A 23,017-nucleotide genomic window follows, 5' to 3' on the forward strand; every position below is an offset into this window, starting at 1 on the left:
GCTCCTCCAACCAGTCAGCTGGTACCTAGCTGTTCCCTCCACCTGGAATCTTCTTTCCCTTCTTCATCTCATTGCCCTCAGATCTCAGCTCGCAGAACTGAGAACTAAATGCACACTCAGCCATGTCCCTGTCCCTGGTGGTATCTGTCATTTGTGTGACTTTTATTAATATCTGTCTAAGTCCCTGATGGCCAGGCCCCAAGGAACAAAGACCAGGGTCCTTCCCACATGCTCACCATCATTGATCCTCCCAGCCAGGGACTCTGCACTGAAGCCAGCAAAGACAACCGTGTGGACAGCTCCAACCCTGGCACAGGCCAGCATTGCAGCCACAGCCAGTGGTGAAACAGGCATGTAGATTGCCACACGGTCCCCTCGACGGATTCCATGTCTCTTCAGAGTGTTGGCCAAGCGGCACGTGGTCTCCAGCAGTTCCCTGCAGCACAAGGGAGAGAAGGGCATCAGAGATAGGAAAGGGCCAAAACACAGAGTAATTTGGGGTGGAATAATTCTGTAAACAGCAAGTACTGTACACCCAGCAGGCATTCAAGTGCTTATTGCATGGCAAGATCTTTTCCAGAAAATAATGTTTTCAATTTTGTAGGCTGTTACAGAGATTCACACCCATATTACTGTGGTAAAATGGCTGTCCTTGTGTCCATTTACAGTAGGGCTTCTCAACACAGAGTCCAAAGCCTAAAATCATCATATCCCTGAGACTTCTGGAAATGTTCGTCCTCAAAAGAGATCTCCTAAGGCCTTTAGTGGGGAAAGTAAGGCCCCAGTTTTCTGAATCAATGCAGGCCATCAAGTAAGGCTCTAGCCAGAAGGGCCCAGGCTCATGCAAAAGACTCCTGTTCTGCATAGCCACAGCGAATAGGGAGGGAAAGCAGGTCGCAGGACAACCAACCACCCTGTAGCCCCAAGGAATGGTTGTGGGGTAGTGACAGCACCGCCTTTTCCTCCGGGCCAGGCACTGAATGGGCTTGGTGTGATGGAAATAGGCAGAGCATATGCAGAGGCAGCCTGACACCCACCACCTGGCACCTCTCCTATCCATGAGACCCTTCCCTCCACTCCCAGGCTAATCTTGAGGTTCTGCCTGCCAATCAGAGCACAGCATCTCCCCGGAAAAATTGATTGGTTTAGGGATTGGCATGTGACCCAATCCAGCCCAATCAGAGTCAATGAGAGTCAACTCTGGAAACAGGGAGCACACGCAGGCACCGCCCACTTGACTGTGGGGCAGGAAGTGGAGAAAAGGCAACCCTGAGAACTAGGCACTCCCTTCCATCTTGTTCCACCAGCTGGTCCAGCTGACCCTGGACTTAGCAAATAGCCAGTCATTTTGCCATTTTTATGTACACAATTTGATTTTAATTTGTTATTTAATCATGGAACTAACACGGAAAGACAGAATGAGGGGCAACCACCTGAACCACACACCAGCCTCTGCATCACTTCAGCAGGCCCTAGTGGGGCAGCACCGACTTCCACAGGCTCTGGAAGCCAGAGGCCAGACCCTCCAATCTTCACAAAGCTCCTTAAAAGTTTGTGTGTCTAGTTCCCCTCTGTTCATCAAGGAGAGGGCTCCAGAGAAAGGCCAAGTTCAACAAGAGGCCGCCTGGAAACACCAACGGAATGAAAATGAACACTCCCCATTTCAGGCAGAGACTTCAGGGGGGCCTTTGTTTCTTCCCAAAGCCATCCTGCAAGGAGACCTAATGAGAACAAGATCACAAGCCCAGCCTGCACTTTGCCCCCCAACCAGTGGTTTCTGCCCAGGCTGGCCCCAGCCTGCCTCTTCTGCAGGATTTCATCTTTTCTCCTTAAAGCTTTCAGGACAAAGGCTCCATTCACTGGTGCCTCACCCACCCCTTGCCTAAGTTTATGATGAAGGAAAGAGCACTTCCTGACAGTCCCCAACACCAAACTCCCCAGAATCCAGAGCTCAGAAGCACTCCTACTACTCCAGGGAAGGAGGATGGGACAGCCTGTGACAGTACTGAGGAGGTAGCTATGGTCAGTGTTGCAGGAGAATAATTCAAGTCCAGTGCAGGCACCATTTTCATAGCTAAGGATTTAAGCTTCTGAGCAGTGCTCAGGGAGATGGAGGCTTGAATGTGTGTTACGCATATGGTGATGAAATTCGGTCCTTATCCTGCAGACCAAAGGCAGCAGTCAGAAGTCAAGAAACAAGTATGAACTGTCTAGACAGAGTGGCCTGGGTTAGCTTTCTATAGTAGCTGTATTAAACATGGCAGCTTACCTTTCTCAGCTGCCATGTGATCATCTGAGAAACAACAGGTGACATGCACCTTGTGTAACTGTCACAAGTGTTAATGACAAGCGTCATCCACCCAGGACCCTGCCAAACATTCAGTAAGCATTACCTTTACCATCAGATGTCTGTGTTTAAAATCATTTTCTAAAACCACTAAAATCAACTAACTACTTTGGTTAAATCCTAAGATGTTAAAAATTCCATTCCAAACACCACAGGGTTAGAGAGAAAGTATCCTCCAGGACCACAGCTCTGACTAGAGAAATGCAGACACATGCATGACAGTGTGAAGGGCATTTATCACCTCAACTTCATGCTACAGTCACTGAGAGCAGCAGGGAGAACTTTCTGGAAAAGTTGTCTGTGGTGAGGAGGAGCAAGGCAGCAAAGAGGAAAGGAATGGTGGATTTTCCCTACAGGGGCAAGAGTCACCTGGCTGTTGTAGGGAAGTTGAGCTATGGCCCTGGAGGAGGTCTGAAGACCAAGCTGAGGCAACCTACATGTTCCCTGGAGGATCAAGGGGTATCAACATGTGCTGGACCCAGAGCTGCATCCAGTGGGTCCCATACTCTTGCTTCTGCATCAGAAGGATCAGTTTCTAATAAAGAATTTGATCTGGGTAAATCTCCAAGCACACTCCCCTTCCTATGCACTCTGCCAAAGCCATAAACCTCAAAATCAAAGGGCTTCTTGAAGGTCAGATGGTACAGCCTCCCTGGGGTCCAGAAATCTCATTACCATACTCTTGCCCACAGTGGCCCAGCCTCTGTTTCAGTATCATACTGCTGGAGGTCACCATCTCACCAGGCTGCTTCTTGCTTTGTCATTTTACTAGAGAAAGAGTCTTCCTAAAATTGGACTAAGTTTTGTAGCCATTCAAATTCCAACCATCAGTCTTGGCTCAGCCCTTTAAAGCTACCCAGAATAAATCTAATTTGTCATTCAATAACACCCCTTCAAATTCTTCAATACCCCCACCCCAAGAAGCCTGTCTTCTCCCAGTTCTTTTATTCAGCCATCCATGACCCCACTTACTCTCTGTAGATATACCTCCAGGTTACCAAATGGACCCCTACATTCCCATGGTGTCTGTTCAGTGAAGAATATGGGTACCCAGACCCTTAACCTCAACTCTACATTTAATAATATAAATTAAGAGCACATTAATTCCTCCACACTTGTACCATTGGAAAATATGATCAGCAAACCTGGGTCTTCAAGTCATTAAAAAATCAATGTCATTTGAGTGATCCTGTCATTCTACGTACTCAAAACCTGTTCAAAAGCATGTTCTTGGACATTTGTGACTTCTCAAAGACTCCCACAAACTAAAATGCTACTATTTCTGTACCAAAAAGATAAAGCAGCCACTCAGAGGCTGGTGCTTTGGGATGTCACTGCAGGAAATACTGGCTTCCTTGTGCCTACAGCGTCTTTCCAAGGGACGGCAACATACAGCTTTCTGAGAAATGATCTCACTGAAGTGAGTTAGTTATATTTTCAAGTGCAAAGGGAAAAGTAACATTTGTTTGTCAGGTACTGAGCAAGATATCTAAGTTTATCTGCAATGTAGACTCCTCAAGGCCAAACCTTCAATGTGGACATATGGAAATAATGTGCACAAATACATAAATTTGGCATGGTTTTCACGGTGCTTACTACCAGCAAAACGCTGACTGACCTTGGGAAATGGGAGGAGACATTCTATAGCCAACTGTTAAACATGAGCAGAGAATAATGTTTATATAATGCTAAAGACATAATCTGGCCTCAAGTATTTGTAAACAACATGACACTTGTCAGCAGGGATAAAGGCTCCCTGGCCCAACTCAGTCCAAAACAGGACACAGCTGGAAACAGAGTTCAGAAGAAACCAAGGAAGAAATACACTGATATTTATTTATTTATCTATATTCTAATTAAAGCTGTTTTTTCATGGCTACTATCTGAAAGTATCTTTCCCTCCTAGCCATTTCCCAATCCAGGGAAGTAAGAAAAGCTGTGTGTGTGTGTGTGCGTCTTGTATTTAAGAAATAAACAAATTAGGAATGCATGATTTGCTCACTTCCTATAAGTACTCTGGCTCTTAGTGTTCATTAAATAGATACTTACCACCTTCATTGTCCATCTGCCCCACTAAGTACAAGCTCTACTTGGGTAAGGATTTAGGGGATATTGCCTTCTTCTCCGTGCCTAGAGCTGAGCCTAGTTCATAGGAGGCGCTCAATAAATGTTTGTTGAATCAGTAAGAACAGCAGATAAGTGAGAAATGATGAGAACTCTGGCATATGTAGGACAACTTGGGCCTGTGGTCTTATCATGAGCACCTGTCCACTCTGCAGACGCCTTCTGTCTCTCTGTGCTAGAAAAGGTGAGGCTGGCCATCACATCAGTGTCACACTGGCAGGATGTCCTATCCCTTTGACAGCAAATGGGAAGGACTACTCCCACTGATAAACTACCCACAGCTACTTTTCTCTTCATTTTCTTATGCCAATAAGGGAAATAAACCCAGGCAATTATGTCAATATTGTGAATGTAAGACTTGTGACAGACACAAAGTACTTCATAGTCCCTGCTCCCCAGCAAGCCTGGTGCCGACAGAGGAGGGGCCAACTCCAGGGTCTAGATGCAGAACTTGAAAGGACATTCATCTTGCTTCTCTGCAGTTCGATATTCTCTTCAGCAAGCTATTTCAGGAAGATGGGATAGTAAGAGAAGAAAGAGAATGAGAAGAAAGCATGAGGATCCCTTCCTCATACAGGGTTTGCCTGGAGGGCCAGATGGGGCATGGAGATGGCTCATGAATCTCAGAACCAGCTCTAGGAACAAACTCCTTCCTCTGCGCAGACCCCTACTGTAGCCGCTAAATCTGATTTAATGGTGATAAAATTTGGTCACTCTGCCACTCACTACCACTGGGAGAATAGACACCCAGGAAATGGGCTAAATACGTTCATAAACCAAGATTGATATTTCTTATACATAATCATTTGTCTTCATGACCATGACCTTTAGCAAAGAAAAGCTGCAGTGGAATATAAAACAGTAGCCACACTTAAAGATGAAAAATTGTTGAAGCTGCTATTTGCCAAGGAAGGCCCCAGACACAGAGTTTTCAAGAAATAATAGCTGAATTGCCACTGGTAACACTAGGTCAACCAGTGAACCTGGGGTCACTACAGCTGCATGTTTTCTACAGAAACAAGTGTTTGGCAAACAAGTGTATTTTTCTCGAGGCTATGCTGTAGTTTATGGAAAGTACTGGATTTGGGGAGCTAATATCTCAGGACAGTGTCTCATCAGAAGTCAAACTACATCTGATCAGAAACGGGTTCCCACCCCAGCTCCCTATACACTTGGGGCCTTGACTGTCTCATCTAGACAACAGCCTAATAACAGGACTCATTACCAAGGTATCTGTGAGGACTGCTGTGGTCTGATGTGTGTGTCCCCAGATTCATACATGGAAATCCTAACCCCAAAGATGACGGTTTACGAGCTGGGGCATGGGGTCATGAGGTGATTGGATCATGAGGGTGCCCTCAGGAGTGGGGTCAATGCTCTCACAGAAGAGATCCCACAGAGCTCCCTTGCCCTTTCCCACAGGAACAATGTGAGAGGACAATGGCTATCATCCAGGAAGAGGGCCCTCTGCAGAATGCAACCATGCTGGTGCCTTGATCTTGGACTTCCAGGCTCCACACTGTGAGAAATAAGTTTCTGTTGTTTATAAGACACCCAGGATGTGGTGTTTTGTTACAGCAGCCCCAAAAGATGAAGAGAAGGACCAAATATGAAGTCTCATGCACATTTAAAGGCATTCTATAAACAGTAGCTATAATTACGGCAGAAAAAGAAACTCAGTGTAAATCAGTGATTCCTTAATAGAAATGGGTACCCCCATGCTTCTTCTCAGGAGAAAGAATAAAAATCCCAGTTTGGTTTTGTGTCAGTCATGGTGTCATTAGCTCAGGATGAAAGAGACTCAAGGATATTTGAATGCCTTGTGTTGAAGCCCTCATCTGCATAGCCCATCTGTTCTGTACCCTCACAGCAGGTGGCAACAGGAAGGCTTCATCTTGAGGGGGTCAGTGGATTTGAGAAGCATGTGTCATGCACAGTTGGAACTGCCTATGTCCTGCAGGTCACAGGCACTCAGCCCTTGGCCTTGGTTCTGAGAGGCTGGAGGTGCCATGCTCTGAGCACCCCACCTGTCTGTCACCTACTGTGTCTCCACCATCTCCACTAGCTGCCCCACCTTCTCCAGCAACACCTGTCGCCTATTGTGAATACAAGGAACCTCCTCTCCAGGCCAACCATGACTACCTTCTAGTTCCCTCCCCAACCCCCATATGTTGGCATCCAGGATACCTCCCTCCTGCCTATCAATCCCCCCATTCACATTTTCTTCCCATGGAACAACAGTAACAGCTATTCAGTGAATGTCCAGTGCCTAGGACTGCTCTGACTGCACACACGCATTTACCCCTCACAACAGCTCATGGGTATGAGCTGCCATCACCACCACCCCCCTTCCATCTCTTGGATAAAGAAGCTGAAGCAAACAGAACTTAACTGACTTCCTGAAGGGGTCAGGGCTGGATTTGAACCTGGCGTGGTTCCGAGGGTCCTGCTTTTAAGCAGTTTCCCCCCACCCCACCATAGCCTTCAGCATCAGGACAGCTTGTTTTCCATGGCAAAGCTTCCCAAATTTCATAATTTCTGCTATCTGCCAACTCTATTGTTATTTATGTAACATTTGGGGGAGGTAGTTTATTTTTTAACATAAATTATTTTTAAGAATAAACTAAAAACTTTAAACTTGAGGCTGACCTTGTTCAAAAGGAAAATTAATAAGAGCAGTGTTCAAAGCCAGCTCACTGTAGTTACATGGAGGCTTTCTTGTAATTAGGATAGAGGAGAACAAGAGAGAGGATGGGGATGGGGGTGGGGTGTACTTTTCCTTCATGATTCTGTGTTTGGCTCTGCATTCAGGACCACCTGCCCAAGGGTATTCCTTGCTAGGCATATCTAGGTTGAAGCGTTCACCCTAAGTCTTTCTCTCCTGCTCTGACACAACCCGACATGCAGTCGGCCTCTAGACAAACCCCTGTGGAATGGAGGTAACAGTCACACTTGAAAAAAATTTCTGTCCTAATTAACGCCTGATTTCCCCTCAGACCTCAATGCTTGGCCTCCAGCCAAGTCTTGTCTCCGGAAAAGGAGTTCTTTCCTTTCCAGACCCAAAGCCTAGTTCACAAAACTGAGGGAGCCGGATGCCAGGCTAGCAGCCCCGGTCAAGACTGTGCTGGTGGACTCCAGTCCTGGCCACCAGCCCAGAAAACAGCTGGCGCCCTGGCAGGACATTCACCCACTGGCCGGCCAGGCGTGTTTACTCCCAGGGAAAGTCACAGAAGTATTTCTTTTCCCTGGTGGAATCTGGAACAGAATGAAGTTTTAACTTTCTAAAAACATTCCCTTTTCCCTGGTTTAAAAAGAACAAAAGCCACAGGATGTTTTTCAGGTCCCACTCCAGGCTTACATGTCCCACGTGTGGTGTGGCAGCTCTTTCCACATTGCTGCCTGGACAGCAAGGGCAACAGGACACAGGGCAGCAGAGCTCACGCCGACACTTCCAGACCAGACAGGACCCAGGGGTTCCTCTATTTCCAGGCATTACTGTGAGTCCGCAGAACATTCCAAGTTAGCATGCAGAGTAAAGTATGCAAGAAGACACAGCCGCACTGGTGGCAATCTGGAGGCTGCAAGAATTTGGTACGACTGCCTCAGGTCCAGGGTGCCTTTCCGGCCTCTTGGTAGCAGCTTGGAGAAACTGCTAAAAAGAACAGGGAGTCTGGGACACCAACTTCAGCTCAGGTCATGATCTCATGCTCTGTCTCTCTGTCTTTGTCTCTCTCAAAAAATAAATGAACATTAAAAAAAAAGAATAAGGGGTCCATGAAACATACTATTGTGCTGCCAAATGTTTAATAACAAATTATCTCGGTGGGGCGGGGGGAAGCCCTGATTTATAATAGCATTTGCCAATTATTGTGGTGTGAATATTCCCCCCATGAAAGATTTCCAGCTACCAACACGATTTACTGACCAACTGAGCAAGGGGCCAGGAGGGGGAGCCCCTGTGACACCAGAACTCACCTCATGAGCCCTCAACACCCCAAAAGCTCCCTGTGACCCCCATGGAGGCTGTCCGTAAAGGTTACTTCAACTGTTTCTTTCATAAAAGCAGTAATTGTTGTTTGCTTATTTAACTCATTAATAATCATGCATTTAATAATAAGCAAATAATTGCTAATAGAAATTTAAATATTCATTTGGAAGGAAAGGGAGGAGCAAAATGCACACTCTTTCTTCCACTCAAGCCAGCTCCTTTTTCAGGCCACAGTCTCTCTGACCCTGAGTTTAAGGCACTGCATTCTGTGTAAGTTCAGAAATTGGTCTTTCTGAGGCTTTCCCCCTACTGTGCACATATACTCCACAGCAACCCTGTCACCAGGGTCCCTGCAGATGGCTGCTCAGCTCAGCCCTGTTCAAAGGCACCTGCCCCAGGATGCTGGCTGCACACCCCTTCTGAGGGGCACCCTTTTGGAGGCCCACAAAAGTGCCCCCATTTGCACCAGCTGGTAACATGCCAAAGACCTCCTCAAGTAGAACACTAGACTGGAAAACTGTCCCACAGTTTAGTCATAAAGCCCAGAAAACTAACAGGTTTATAATGTGAGGATAGAATACTGCCCTTTTGGAAAATGGCCTATTCTGCTATGAATCCATATCTAGCCAGGCCTACCTTGGTGAAAGGATTAAGTGAGTGACAGGGTTAAGATCAGAACCTATTAGAGCAGACCTTGAACTGCTGTGGCACACACAGGAGTGACTCAGAGGGTTTGTTCACCTGCACCAGGAGGAAGGACCACCAGGACCCAACTGAGTGGCCTGGGATCTGGGCGGTTATAGGCCCGGTCCTCATACTGTTACATTCAACTGCACAGGAATCGAACAGAATCAGGGTCCAAAAACCCATGCTGGACTAGACCTGCCTGCAGTCACCATGCCTTTCTCTCACTCGGCATCTGTTCCAGCCTCCTCAGGACGCACCTGCCACCTCAGACACCTCTCATCTGGAATTCTGTGTAGGACTCAGGCTGCACCTGGTAGCTGCACATGGGGAGCAATTGCAGTGTGGGCTGCTGTTTTGCTGCAGTTTGGGAGATGCTGGGGTTTTCCTGGAGAGATTCCACTAGCTACAAAGATGTCAAGAGAAAACTGAGCAGCTGAGCCATCAAAATGGTGGTTTCCTGGCCCCGGACAAGAGCCACAGTGGTGTGTTTTGAGCACTCAGCAGTGCCTGCGGGGTCTCCTGAGTCCATTCTGATTGTGCCAGAGGGTGAGGCCTAGAGTCAGCCCAAAGGCTTTGTAAGCACTCTGTGTAAGCTCCCTCTCTGCTTAAAAGAGTGACACTGACTTCCCTTTTCTACAGCTGAATCCTAACAGATATGTTCCCTATGATGGGTGCCAGCAGCTGTATAACCAGAGATGTATTTTCAAATAAAGTTCCCAGACACCCCTAGGAGATCCTGACTCGGCAGGGCTCAAGCAGGGCTGGGTCTTTATTGTTGGAAACCTCCTCAGGGGAGTCAGGCACACCCTGAGCTGGAAATCACTGCTTTAGATGATACCAGAATGATACATCACTGAGGTGTGGAGACCACACGGAATTTCTGAAGATGTCTGCATCTGATAGGACCCTACATGCCCTCTTCCAAATTCCATGTCCTTGTTGCCACATTAACTCAGTCAAAGCTTGTGTCCCCAAGACTTCATCCAAACAAAACCAGCAGGGAGAATGGGGATATGCTGGCCCAAATGAGTCACCTTATCTGCCAAAGGCTCAGAAACCTCACTCCAGCCCTCTCAGAGGAAGTTTACATGGATTTGTTGATGGAAAATTGTCAAGCCTCTCATTCAAACCTGACCCACTGCTGTTACCACATTCAGATGAGGTGCAAGACAGTCTTGGGCAGGGCCAGGAGGAAGAATAGGTCCAAGACAGCCACGGGAGGCCCAGGACAAAGAGTGAAGGGTAAGAGAGTGCCAGACCAGGCAGCCCCTGTTCTGACAGCACCCATCTGTCACTCTGTCACCCTCCCCCGGCACCCATGGCATCCCCCACCCTTGCCTCTAAGGTATTCCAAGGCCCAGAGCACCCCTCACACACTTTGCTTCCTGCCCCTCACTGTCCCACAGTCACGGCAGGACTCGACAGCCCTTAGCCCCGCCTTCTTCTGTAGCTGACCCTTGTCCCTCTTCAAGGCCACCCAGAGCATGCTGGCACTGACAAGCCTCCTCATCGCCAGCTGATGTTAGCACTTAATGAACGTGTGCTTAAGCAGGGGGTGGGGGCAGATGCTGGGAACACAGGGTCCTGGTCAGTAAAAGGCTATTGTCAGCAGAGCTCACCCTCTCTGCACATACCACCAGGAACCACCAGGAACCACCAGGAGTCCAGCCTGTCACCAAGTTAGTATAGCAGAGCAGCCAGAGGCCCCTTTACACTGTCACCTCCTCTCTCAGGATGGAGAAAGAAGACTCAGATTCCTCAGTACGTCAGCTAGAGCCAGACAAAGCTGAACTCAAACCCCATTTCTGACCTTTCCAGGTGGGTAAGCTTGAGGATCCTGGAAGCTCACTGGGACCTCAGGTCCTGGACTTTAAAACCAAGGATGACCATGAATGTGAGCTAAGATCATCAGTGTGAGTTCCTGTCCAATCAGCCAGGGGCTACCCCCAGACAGCAGGGTCAGACGTGACTTTTGGAGGATGGAGGCCTGGACACCCCATTCCCAGTCACCAGGAATATTCCCAGGAGTTGTTCTTGGTGCCCTTTGTTCCAGGCAGGCCATGGACAGAAGGATCCAGCCTGGCAGACACTGGAGACTGGACACTGGGCTGAGCATGGGAAGGGACCCCCCAGGGCACACCCACGTGCCACCTACCCACTTTGCCCTCCTCTCAGCCCTGCCCCAGACTGGGTGCCCAGAAGCCAGCACTGCAGGGGCCACAGCGCTGGGGACTGGGCCAAGTGCAGTGCCATATGTGCCCCCCAGCAGTGAGGGCCATGCTTCGTCACCTTCCCCAGGGGCCCAGCCAGCCAGGGGCCCACTCCCTTCTAGCTGCGCATCGATTTTCAACTCTACATTGGACAGTATGTCTAACCTCATTGTGACCCCTTCCTTCTGTATCCGCCTAGCATGAGAGGAAATGGGCACTGGGAGGGAAAGGGGGCAGAAATGAAGATGCAGCCCCCTCGATGTGCACTTCTGGACAGGTGAGGAGGTTCAACCACTGCCCTCTGTGCCCAGGGTGCTGCCCTGATGGAAACCAACATGGGGAAGGGCCATGTGACACCACACGGCCACCCACAGTGAAGCTGCAAGTCAGGCTCATCCCACTGTCTTGAGCCTCCAGAAGCAGAAAGGAAAAAAGTCAGAAACGACAACACCTAGTCTTAGAAGACGCCTCCCCAAACTGTCCCCACTCCTCAGGAACATGCATCAAGCCCCTTCCCCACCCCAGAGCTTGACTCCCTCCCACCCTTCAGGTGTGTGCTCCCCCGTCCACTCCCATCGCAGGGCCTGCACCATGCCCTCACCAGGTTGTGCCCCTCCACCTCCCACAACCCAACCATCCCCCAATAGTCCCTGCATGCAGAAGAGGAATCCAGCTCCAAGGGAGGCATTTGCTTAAGTGTGCTCCCAGAAGTAAACCTCTGCCACTGTTTGCCCCAGAGAATTCTCAGAAGGGTCCCCATCAAGGAGGTTTCCCTAGCCATGAAGATAGACACTCTCAGGGTACAATATTCCTGCTGTAGTCCCAAGATTTGGCATTCTAAAATATGAAATTCCAAGAGACTTAGCTGGTTCAAAAGAAGAACAAGAACAATAAGTGATCATGTATAGAAAGATTCAAAACCCTTCTCAGTTTCAACATCTGGAGCCAAAGTCTTAAGGAAAGATAAGTACACAATCCAAGTGACCCAGGGTTTCTACCAGATCCTGGCAGTCAGCATGCGGATTCCCGACCAAGTTTTGCAATCAGAGTTACTCAGAGGTCAGCAGGGGAAAGAGTGTGCCGAGGGCACCTCCCTCCTCTTAGTCAGGGAAGCCAGGACACAGCACATGAGCCCAGGGCCTCTGGCCTCTCCTCCCCATATCCAGGGGAGCCCACTGAGCAAACTGACTTTGCTCTGTGTGACAGATGGCCCGTGCCATGGGAAACTTCACTAATCACAGGGCTGTTTTACCCCAAAGCACCTAACCCATCAACCTCATTATGCCCATTAAGGATCCTCCCCTTCAACTGCCCTAATATTTTAACAAAGGAGTTTGCTCATTTAAGTAATTAATTTGGGGGCAAGGAGAAGAGCAAGCAGCAAGGGTTGGGCCCACAAGAAGGAGAAGGGGCTGCCTTTTAGCTGACTAGAGATTGTCCTCCCGAGGTGAAGTCCTCACTCTGAAAACGCCACCCCACAGGGCCATTCCATGCCTTTCCATCATCAAATCTGAAATCCTCATCATCCCAGACACTGTTCTGGGCTTTTGTTCCCCATGCTCCACACTCAGATACCCAGCAGAGGAGAAGGATGTTTCCATTTTGCAGATGAGGAGACAGAGGGTCAGAATGGTAGAATGACTTGCTCAAGGTCATACACAGCCAGAGGACAGAGCAGGCACGGAGCACAGGGTCCATCCACCTCCACCCTCCCTGGCCACTTCACCCTACAGTGCCCTCACCTGCCATTGTTTCTCTGTCTTCATCATCACACTGCCCCCTCTTGTGCCTCTCAAAACCCAGCCCTCCTCAGAACTTCCCCAAAGCCTTCTCCAACCTGGTGTCCATGCTGGAGTCCTACTTCCTACTGCTGGAATCCAGAGGGACCCTCCTTTCTGTCACAAACAGGGCCAAGGAAACAAAGAAGCCTGTGCAGGAGGTGCCTCCAAACTGCAGACCTGCCCCACAGCTCTATGTGTGTTGGTCTAGCTGCCCCAGAAAGAGTATTCCCTGTGGGCCCCATCTTGTATTCTCTGTGGGCCCTCCACATTAGGCACAAGGCTGTGTAGTCTCAATAACACCCAGTGTCTGCCCACCATGTCTGGGAAGAAAGCCGTCTCCTCAGTGTCCATCCAGGGGTTCTGAGGCAGGCAGGGTAGAAGGAGGCCTGACATCCCCTTCACTCCTCTGGACAGGGGTTCCTCACTGTGTACATCTGCTACCAGTAAGAAGATGGAACAGCCATAGAAATCACCCCTTCCAGGGCCCTGACCCACAGTGAAAACTATACTCAGTTCATGTTGTGGGCACACCCAAGACAACACCTACCCTTTTTGGTGAAGCCTGTGGACGTCCAGCTCTATTGAACTATGTTGGTCGTGACCACCACACTGAACCACACCTGCCGGTGTTGGAATAGTGCAGGTCTTATCTGGTCCCTCATTTTATAGCTGGGCCCACTGAGGCCCAGAGTGACAGGCTTCAAGGTCACAGAACTGGCCAGGGCTAAAATTCTTAAGCTCTGGGCTCGAGTTCAAGTTCAGACCTCTTTTTGGAGAACTCAGACAAAAGATGAGCTAAGCCTTGGTAAATACTCTACGTAAGACACCCACATCCTGCTGTCACCTCTGTTTCAGGGCACCCACGTATACCCCACAGTCTGGGACCAGCCACAGGACCTCAGTTTGCTCCACTCTATGCCCTCGTCCATCCCCAGCTTCAGAAATCCCTAGTCCAGACCTCCAGGCTCCAGGCAGACAGTAATCTTGAAGCCTCATAATCTACCTCACCACCAACTTCCTGAGGAGTTTGTTTTTCTCCACATCCTCATCCCCAGGGACCTCTAGAATCTGTCACTTGAACTACAGGTGAAGGACAATCTTCTAAAAAGGCACTATGCTAGAAAAGGACACGTGGACAGTTGAAAGGAGCAGTGCCTAGAGTGCTATTTGGCTACACAGCCTCAAGGAGCCACCCAGCTTATCTGTGCCCCAGCTGGCCTCTGAAGTCCCTGCCCTCGGAGGCCTCAAGCCCACAGGCCCAGCCTCAGGGGATGCAGAAGGGGCCCAGGGTCTGAAGTCTGCTGGTTCACTACGATAGAAAAGCTTCCTCCAACTGGCTCTGAACACATCTCTCTGGGCAGAGAGGCAGGCTAGAAGGTGGGCTGGGGCAGCCCTCTGGCTCTGGCTCCAGCCTAAAGTCACAGTCTGCCTTCTTCTCTGGGAGATGTGCACAGACCATCCCAGGCTGATCCCTGCCAAGCAAAGCATTCCTGCTCCCTCACTTCCCTGCAGGAAAAAAGTGTCACACCTCTAAAGAAGGGAGCTCAACAGAACCATGCTGATTATCTCGTCTCCTCCCAGAGCCCCATTGCCATCCCAGGGCCCACCTGCACTGCTGAGCACATTCCTGCAGCTTCCTGGTCAATCTGGCAGGGTACGCCTTAGAACCGGTGCCAGCTGGTCGCAGAGGGAAGGAACTGATGGGGCAGGTGAGGACACAGGGCCTCCCCAAGATTCCCAAAGCCAATCCTGCCAGGCCTTCCCCACCCGAGGGAGGTGAGATTACAAATATGTGCCAGTATTCAGAATAGCAGAGTCCACACACAGGCAACTCTGGGCACAGCTCCCAGAACAGGTGGCAGGACCCTACCTGCCACCCAAGAGAACGTTCCAGGACAGATCCCAAGCACAAAGAGAAAGCAGGTTGTAGAAACGCACCTGGAGAATAAGCACACTCAAAATGTACGTGTGTAAGTGTACCATGTGTGTGTCTGCCCAGACATGTGATGAATAGTGAAGATTCTGGTAAGCAGGGTGGAGGTGTCACTTGCGCCCATTACAAGCTCTACAATGATTCTCCAGGAGCATGCTTCCTCAAAAAACTTTAGCAGTCACAGAAGGGAGAGATTCTGGGCTCCCAAGGAATGAGACAAGTTAGTGACCATTCCCTGTGAGCTAAACCCCAGGCAGAGGCTCCGCATCAGCCCATTTGAGAGACTCCATCATCGGGCCCCAGTGAGACTGCTGATCATGGCTGAGGTAGGTGATGGATGGGACATGGCTTCACCACTCTGACCTTGCTGCCCCAGGACAGATCAACTCCTCTCTCTGAGTCTCCTCCTTATCTGTAAGATAAAGCTTTGACAACCTATTTGGGAAAAAAAATCAGAACAGCGGTTGCTTCAGGAGGGTAGGGATGGTGACTGAGAAAGGCCATGGGAATCCTCTGGGACAGTGCTCTTTGTTATGTATCTCATAGGGGTTTGGGTTATACAGGTATATACATTGATCAAAACTCAGCAAACGCACACTTGTGCATTTTGTTGTATATAAACCTCACAGCAAAAAATAGAAAATAAACACACAATTAACTGTAGTTAATATCATGCCATCAAATTGCTCAGGGGACGTATGTTAATGTCTTCAACTTACTATGAAATGTATCCAAAAAATAAGATGGACTGACCCATGGAGGGATGGATATATAAATTACATGTGATAAAAACAAGCATTGTAAAATGTTAAGGGTAGAATCTAGGTGGTAGGGAGACAGTAGGTGCACTACTTGAAAAATTTCAAATTATGAAATTTTCCATAATAAAATGTTGGAAGTAACAATAAGAACAATAATAATTCCTATGTAATTAGGCGGTGGTACTTAAAATAACTTAGCTACAATGCTTAAAACAGTTCTGGAACCCAGGAAGTACTTGATAAATAGTAGCAGCTACCATAATCATCACCATGTTCATTTAATAAGTACTACTTTAACCTCCAACACATTTTGTCACTTCCCCATGCCTACAATCACTTTGGTTATCACAATTAACCCATCCTACAGATGGGAGATTACAGAGCTTCACAAGATCACCCAGCCAGTAGGAGGCAGCTTCAGAATGGCAGATTGCAAATTCCTCCATGTCCAGAGCAAAGGCCACAGTGCTTGTCCCAGGGGTGAGTCCTGGACTCATCAACCTGCTACCTTCTGTGTCTGAGGTCACAGTGGGGGAAGAGTTTGGAGTGGCCACCCACAACTTCCAACCAGACAAGGTGGGTGTGGTCCCCAGCACACAGCCTCTGAGAACCCCAGCCCCACAGAGTTTCTTGAAAGAGCTAGGGCTCCAAGTCTGGAACTTGGTCTTCATGCCGACAAAGTCACCTTGGCTGCCACTACATGAGACGCTGGGCAGGAGAGCACTTTATTTTAGTGGCAGTTTATATGCTGGCAGGACATCCAGCACCAATGTCTAAGTGGCTTTCCTCTGAACAGGGAGAAAGAAAACCTCATGTCAAAAACCTAAAATGACCAGGAGAATAATTAACCCATATCTCTCAAAAACTAGCTGGAATTATAAACAACCTGTACACACACTTACTCAAACACTTACTCAAACACACACTTACTCAAACAGCAACTAGAAACAGTCATCTGGTACTAAGTCCAGATAAGGTTTATAAAACCATTTCAAGCTAAGTCTGTTTATTTTTAGAAAGAGAATAATAAATACTTTGCCTGTACTCATAAGCATGTCCCTTGCCTGGGACTGCTTTGGTGCAACTGAACTGAGATTTAACACACTGGCTGCAGTCCTGAAAATTCCCCCATAGCTTACATGTAACCACACATCTCAGCAGGCCAGACCAAGCCCAGCTCTCGGATCACTTAACACTGCTGACCATTAACTCAGTGTGGATGGGGGGTGTCCAGTTAAGGGGGTATCCTTGGAGTCCAGGCACACCTGAGGCAGTGACAAAGGGAAAATGGTTCATCACTGGGCCAGCTTATCTCCAACAACCAGTTGGTAAGCCCTTCTACCCCCACCCACAGTCTTAATCTTTTACTAAAGAATCACACATTAATCAAGCTGGGCCAATAATAGTAATGAACAATGAAGCCAGTTTGTTTGTTAGAGCAGTGTTCCTCAAACTCAAGTGTGCATAGGGGCCTGGGGCTCTGCCTCAGTTGTCAGCATGGGGCCCAAGGCTCCCAGGGGGCAATGCTGCTGGCCGGTGGGCTGCATGGAGGCAAGAGGTTTATCTGTACAGGCTCATGGAGAGACAGGTCAGCAAACAATGCAGGCACTGGTAAAAGCTGGGACAGCTGAGGGTTGTTGAGGTTGGGGGATGGTAAGGTGGTGCCCACCAGGAGCTGCAGCAGATTAACAAACATCACTTTGCTGCATCCAAAAGTCAATGAGTACACTCTTACCAGGTTTGATGAATTTGGTCTGTGATAAAACCTGAGTCTGAGAAACAAACAGAAAACTAGGGGTGCCCAGTAGTCCCCAAGTCACCGAAGTGGCAGGGGAGTTATTGCCGCTCTCAGGCCCCCTCCTTCCCTGAACACTCCTTCTACCATGCCCCCCTCGCTCCTACTGCCCCAGCCACAGGTGTTTCCTGGACACCTGTGCTTATTAAGAGTCCCGGGTGGGCCTGAGAATTCTCCCCCCAATCTTGGCTACTCCTTCTTGGCAACAAGACCTCAGCTCCAATGTCACCTTCTCAGACTATTCAGTCTAAAGTGGCCATCCAGCCACATGCTACCATGTATTTGGGGACTGTTTGTTACTACAATATACCCCAGCCTGTCCTGACAGATACAATGGCACTCAGTGAAACTTGTTGAATGATTGGATGAGAAAAGCCACAAGCTGCCCACAAGGAGAGTGATCACTAGTTGATGGTGAAGGGTGCGTAGTGATAAAGGTCATATGACTTAGATTCACAGTGGGTCTGAGATAGCATTGTAAAGGTAACTTTAGGCTTAAGCAGAGGGGGGCTTACCCCTTGGAAGGGGAAACCAATGCCCTGCAGTGACTGACCACAGAGATCCCTGAGCAAGGCAGTTCCAGAAGGAGGCAGTGCTTTAGGAAGCCAGGTTACTATTCCTGGACACGGGGTTCCTTCAAACCCTCAACATGCACACAACATCCCGAAAGGTGCTTGACACATGGAACGTGTGGAACACTTATCTAAAGATGTCGGGAGGATCCCTCTTGAAATGACTTGATCTTATTTATGGTGCCACTCTCAGAGCACTGGGAGAAAGATGCTAATTAGACTCATTTGTTAATTCCAGCATGTATTTTTTTCAGTTTGCATTCATGTTTACTTTCCTGGGACCAGAGAACATTTCCAAAGCTGAAACATGCCCCTTGATACTCAGATGACCTCCTGCTCAGAACCAGACAGAAGCACACAGCACTGTGGCAAAAGCCTCCCCATGCCTTGAACATTTGTCATATTTGTGTCCAAAGACCCAGTTCTTTTTGTGGGAACCTAACAGCACCAAGTATTGCTGAGGTGAACAAGGGCAGCCCTCCCCCAGGCTGGGCAATCTTGCTCCTATAAACAGCCCATCAAAAGTGTTTGGGGCTGGTGTGTACCACAGACACACATGTAAAGGCCCAGGAGACCCTGCTGGGCACTGAGATGCTGTCAGGGGATACACAATACCTGTAGGTGATCCTCACTTCAGTTCCAGGCTCGTCCCGCTCCCAGATCAAAGCGACGCTCTCTGGGGACTTCTGAACATGCTGATCCAAGCAGTTGACTGCACAAAAACAGGTTTTACAGATGTTACACTTGGTGCTTTTAAAGTTGGATAAGGGGAGGGTTTGGTTTGCTGTGGCTTGGGCTACTCTCCACTGAGGTGGACCCTACCATCCTCAAAAGCAAGTATTCTACCTCCTTGCAGGAAAGGTGATTTGTCAGAGCCTGCAAAATGAAACTACCAGTACACAAATAGGATTTCACATGTGCAGGGCGATCTCTTGTGACTACTCTGAAGCAGGCACTTCATCTCTGTGGGCCCAACCCTGGCCACACATGGGTGTCACCCAGGTCACCCCCAGGGACCCTGACCCAATTAGCTCCATGGTTTTCAAGGCTCCCTGGGTAGTTCTAACATGCAGCTGGGGCTGAGCACTGTAACCTGAGATGCTGGAAAGAATGCTTAATGCAAACAAGCCGCCCGATTCAGTATACAGTTCATGCAGAAAGCTCTGGAGTCTGCTGGAGGTGCGACCCAAGACAAGGATCAATATCCCTTCTCAGATGTCCAGCTAGTACCCTACAAACAAGCCTCTACTCCATGTGATGAAATGATGGAGAAATGTCATGCTTATTTTCCGGAAGGTTCTGCTTCCCGCCCCCTCTGTTACCCAAGCTCAGATCACATGACTGCCCGCAAAAACAGAAAATCAGTTCTGACGATTTACTGTAAACCTGAAGATTAGTAAGATCAGGTTCATTTGCTAACATCCTGTTCAGTACTCTTGATTTCAAGGTGAGCTTCGATCTGCCTGGTTCATGCAGGCGCTCTTTCCTATCAGCCCTCACAGCCAGATTTTCATTACTCACTTCTCCTTCAGCAGAAAAAACAAAAACCACAAACAGCTTTTGGGGCCAGCAGGCCTCTGCCAACCTGGTCTTCAGGGTCACCCCAGTGTTCAGGCATATATATATATTTTTTTTTTCTTTTGAGTGCAGTTACTTATCTTCTCCAATTCCAAATCATCCCATATAAATGGGATATGCATTATCTACCATGTTTAACTCACAAGACTATAATTGGGATCAAATACAAAGACTGAATGTTGAAGTGCTATTATATGAATGCAAGGTACTGTTATCAACTGATAATACCATGCAGTGAACTACAGGGACTTTAATAAATATTTCTTGCTGAAGTAACTGTTCTGACAAAAGTTATTGGAGCCGATGCTCATAAAAGATCATGTGATTCCCATAATTCTTGACAGGGTGAACCCACACGAAAATATTTACATACTTTAGCTGCATGTGCATCTGAATTACATTTTCTCCTTCTTGGGTTATTTTATCTATCATTTACTCTTATAATAAAAAAATTTCAGGGCTACCTGGGTGGCTCAGTCAGTTAACTCTTGATTTCAGCTTAGGTCATGATCTCAACAGTTCATGGGTTTGAGCCCCACATGGGGCTCTGCACTGACAGTACAGAGCTTGCTTGGGATTCTCTGTCTCCCTCTCTTTCTGCCCCTCCCTTGCACCCGCATGTGTGCATGCTCTATCTCTCTCCCTCTCTCTTTCAAAAATAAATAAACATTAAACAAATTTTCATTTGAACTTTCTGACTCCTAACAGGTATACAAGTTATACCTCAAAAAATTTAATAAACAAAGATAGAGGTCATCTGGAAAAATTATTAATACTATTAGTACTTACTGATGCAGGAAAGTTCTTTAAATTACTAGAAAAACAAAAGAGAAGAATAGCAGATTCTATCTGCATAAAAATAGCAGGTAGAGGGGTGCCTGGGTGGCTCAGTCGGTTAAGTGTCCAACTTCGGTTCAGGTCATGATCTCACAGTTCATCGGTTCGAGTGCCGCGTCAGGCTTTGTGCTGACAGCTCAGAGCCTGGAACCTGCTTCAGATTCTGTGTCTCCCTCTCTCTCTGCCCCTCTCCCTCTCTCCCTCTCTCTCTCTCTCCCTCTCTCAAAAATAAATAAACATTAAAAAAAAGAGAGAGGGAAAAAACAGCAGATAGAAAATGCAAAAAGAAGTCAAACTGAGGAGATTGGTAGCAAAATCTGGGTTTGCACAAGAAGCCTGACCTCAGTGTGTGTATGTGGGTGTGTGTGTGGGGGGGGTGTCAATTAGTCCAAAATTTAGAAATCAAGAGTTTTCACACAAAACCACAGATTTCTGGCTTCTCTCGAACAATCAGCAGATGAGGCCACATCCTCACCTAGGAACTAAAGCAGTGACTGCCCCCTCCCCAGGAGGGACTTACCCTTTCTCACTCATACCCCCCACTTCCCCACCCCCCAACACCAGCTCATCACCCCACCCTCCACCCATGCTTCCGGGCCCTGAAGGATTTAAGTGATGAATCAGGAAGAAGTGACCCTGGGAAGGTCACAACAAACCTGAAAGTGCCCAGCTGAGAATCCACAGACTGGGTTACAGCTGTGCACTGTGTGGGGATGGGTGGTCCAGCGGGAGGAGGGGGCTGCTCCCATGTGCACATGAGTGCTCACTGGCCCCTGGCTGTTCCAGGCATCACAGGGGAGCTAGTTATAAGAGCAAACTCTAAGCCTCACACCAAACATGCCCCACAGAAGACCCCCTGAGATGTGTGCACACCGAACCAAGAAGCCTGCTCTAAAATACCTTCTCCCACTCTGAGTTTGACCCTTTGTGTCACCCTGAAAAGTGGGCAGCTCAGGTGTAGCCTAGAAAACAGTCACCAGGTGCTCTGGGTGGTCTAGTGACCTGTCCAAGGCCACAGTGGAAAAGGCCACAAACCACACATGACGCCTCACCCAGGATTCATCTCCCAGCATTGCTTGTTCCCACAGCAGCCAGGGAACCAGGATATACGTCTCATCCCATGAGTGATGGCCCAGCTTCAAGCCAAGACCCTCACAGCCTCAGACCCCAGCAGGGCATCCTGCACCTGGTTTATACCAAGCAAAAAGGAAGAGCTGCAAAAAGTAGAGGAGAAATATCTGCCACAGGATGGACACTGGGAATCCAGGGTGTGGATGAGTGGCCAGTGAGAGCAGCCATGTATCCCCATCTTCCTGGGGCTTATGGATGGCAGGAATCCAGGCAGGTAAGCACTGAGCCCCAGGTGCAGTATCCCCTACATGCCTTCCCTGCACACAGGGAGTGTTCAACAAGCATCCGCCAAGGCTGCGCATGATCTACCTCTCACTGCTGGCCATGTTGAGTCTGGTGAGCTCCTTCCTGCTTCTGGGCCTTTGTGCTGTTTCTCCTTGCCTGGGGGACACTGTCCCATTGTCCCCACTGCTTCCTTTCACCTGGTGCCCACACTCGCGCAGGTCTTGGCCTACATGTTCCCACTCTCACTAAGCACTTCACATCCTGTGGACCTCATGCCTCCCTCTAACTTTTCCTGAGATGTTTACACTTGCTGCCCCTCTGTAGGCTGGGACCCTATGTCCTGTCAATATTTGTACCTGTGCAGCCTAACCCATAGCACAGAGCAAAGAAGTACCATAGCTCGGAATGATGGACAGACCATTCAAGTCCTCAGGCTGGAGGGTAACACTGGAGTCTAAAGGACACCAGGTTAGCTCCACCCTTAGGGAAAGAACAGACCTCTTGTCTTTGTGGCCTTATCCCTCAGAGTCTCTTTCTAATCTAAACTAGCACTTCTGAATCCTCCAGAACTCCCAGAGGGCTTGTTAGCACAGAGATGGTGAGGCCTCACCCTGAGTCTCTGAACGAGCAGGTCTGGGTGGGCATGAACATCTTCACCTCTAGGAAGATCCCACTTGCTGCTGCTGCTGCTGCTGCTGGTTCAGGACCCTGCCCCAGCAGATAGATGTGAATGCATACATCTACACACAATCTATTCTAGATTTGGGATGGGTGGGCAGGGGGGCCTTTCTTTTCCCTTTGGGGACAGGAGTAATTAAAGATTCAGGGCACCTGGGTGGCTCATTCGGTTAAGTGTCCAACTTCAGCTCAGGTCATGATGTTACAGTTCATGAGATCAAGCCCCACACCGGGCTCTGTGCTAACAGCACGGAGCCTAGAGCCTGCTTCATATTCTATGTCTCCTGCTCTCTTCCCCTCCCCCACTCACATTCTGTGTCTCTCTCTAAAAAATAAATAAACATTAAAAATTTTTTTAAAAATAAGACTC

The 23,017-nt window shown here is 48.5% G+C and overlaps 1 protein-coding gene across 2 annotated transcripts in view; it reads right to left on the reverse strand.

Moving 5' to 3' along the window:
- Positions 1-23,017, reverse strand: part of ACSS1 (acyl-CoA synthetase short chain family member 1) — a 67,655-nt gene that overhangs the window by 37,595 nt on the left and 7,043 nt on the right. For both annotated transcript variants that reach the window (XM_043603024.1, XM_043603023.1), the window contains exons 2-3: positions 18,814-18,910; positions 237-436 (exon numbers count right to left, since the gene is read on the reverse strand). In XM_043603024.1, coding sequence (XP_043458959.1) covers positions 237-436; positions 18,814-18,910 — 297 coding nt within the window. The remainder of the gene's footprint in view (positions 1-236; positions 437-18,813; positions 18,911-23,017) is intronic.

The sequence above is a fragment of the Prionailurus bengalensis genome, chromosome A3 (genome assembly GCF_016509475.1).
Source record: "Prionailurus bengalensis isolate Pbe53 chromosome A3, Fcat_Pben_1.1_paternal_pri, whole genome shotgun sequence".
In the NCBI taxonomy this organism is placed as follows: Eukaryota; Metazoa; Chordata; class Mammalia; order Carnivora; family Felidae; genus Prionailurus; species Prionailurus bengalensis.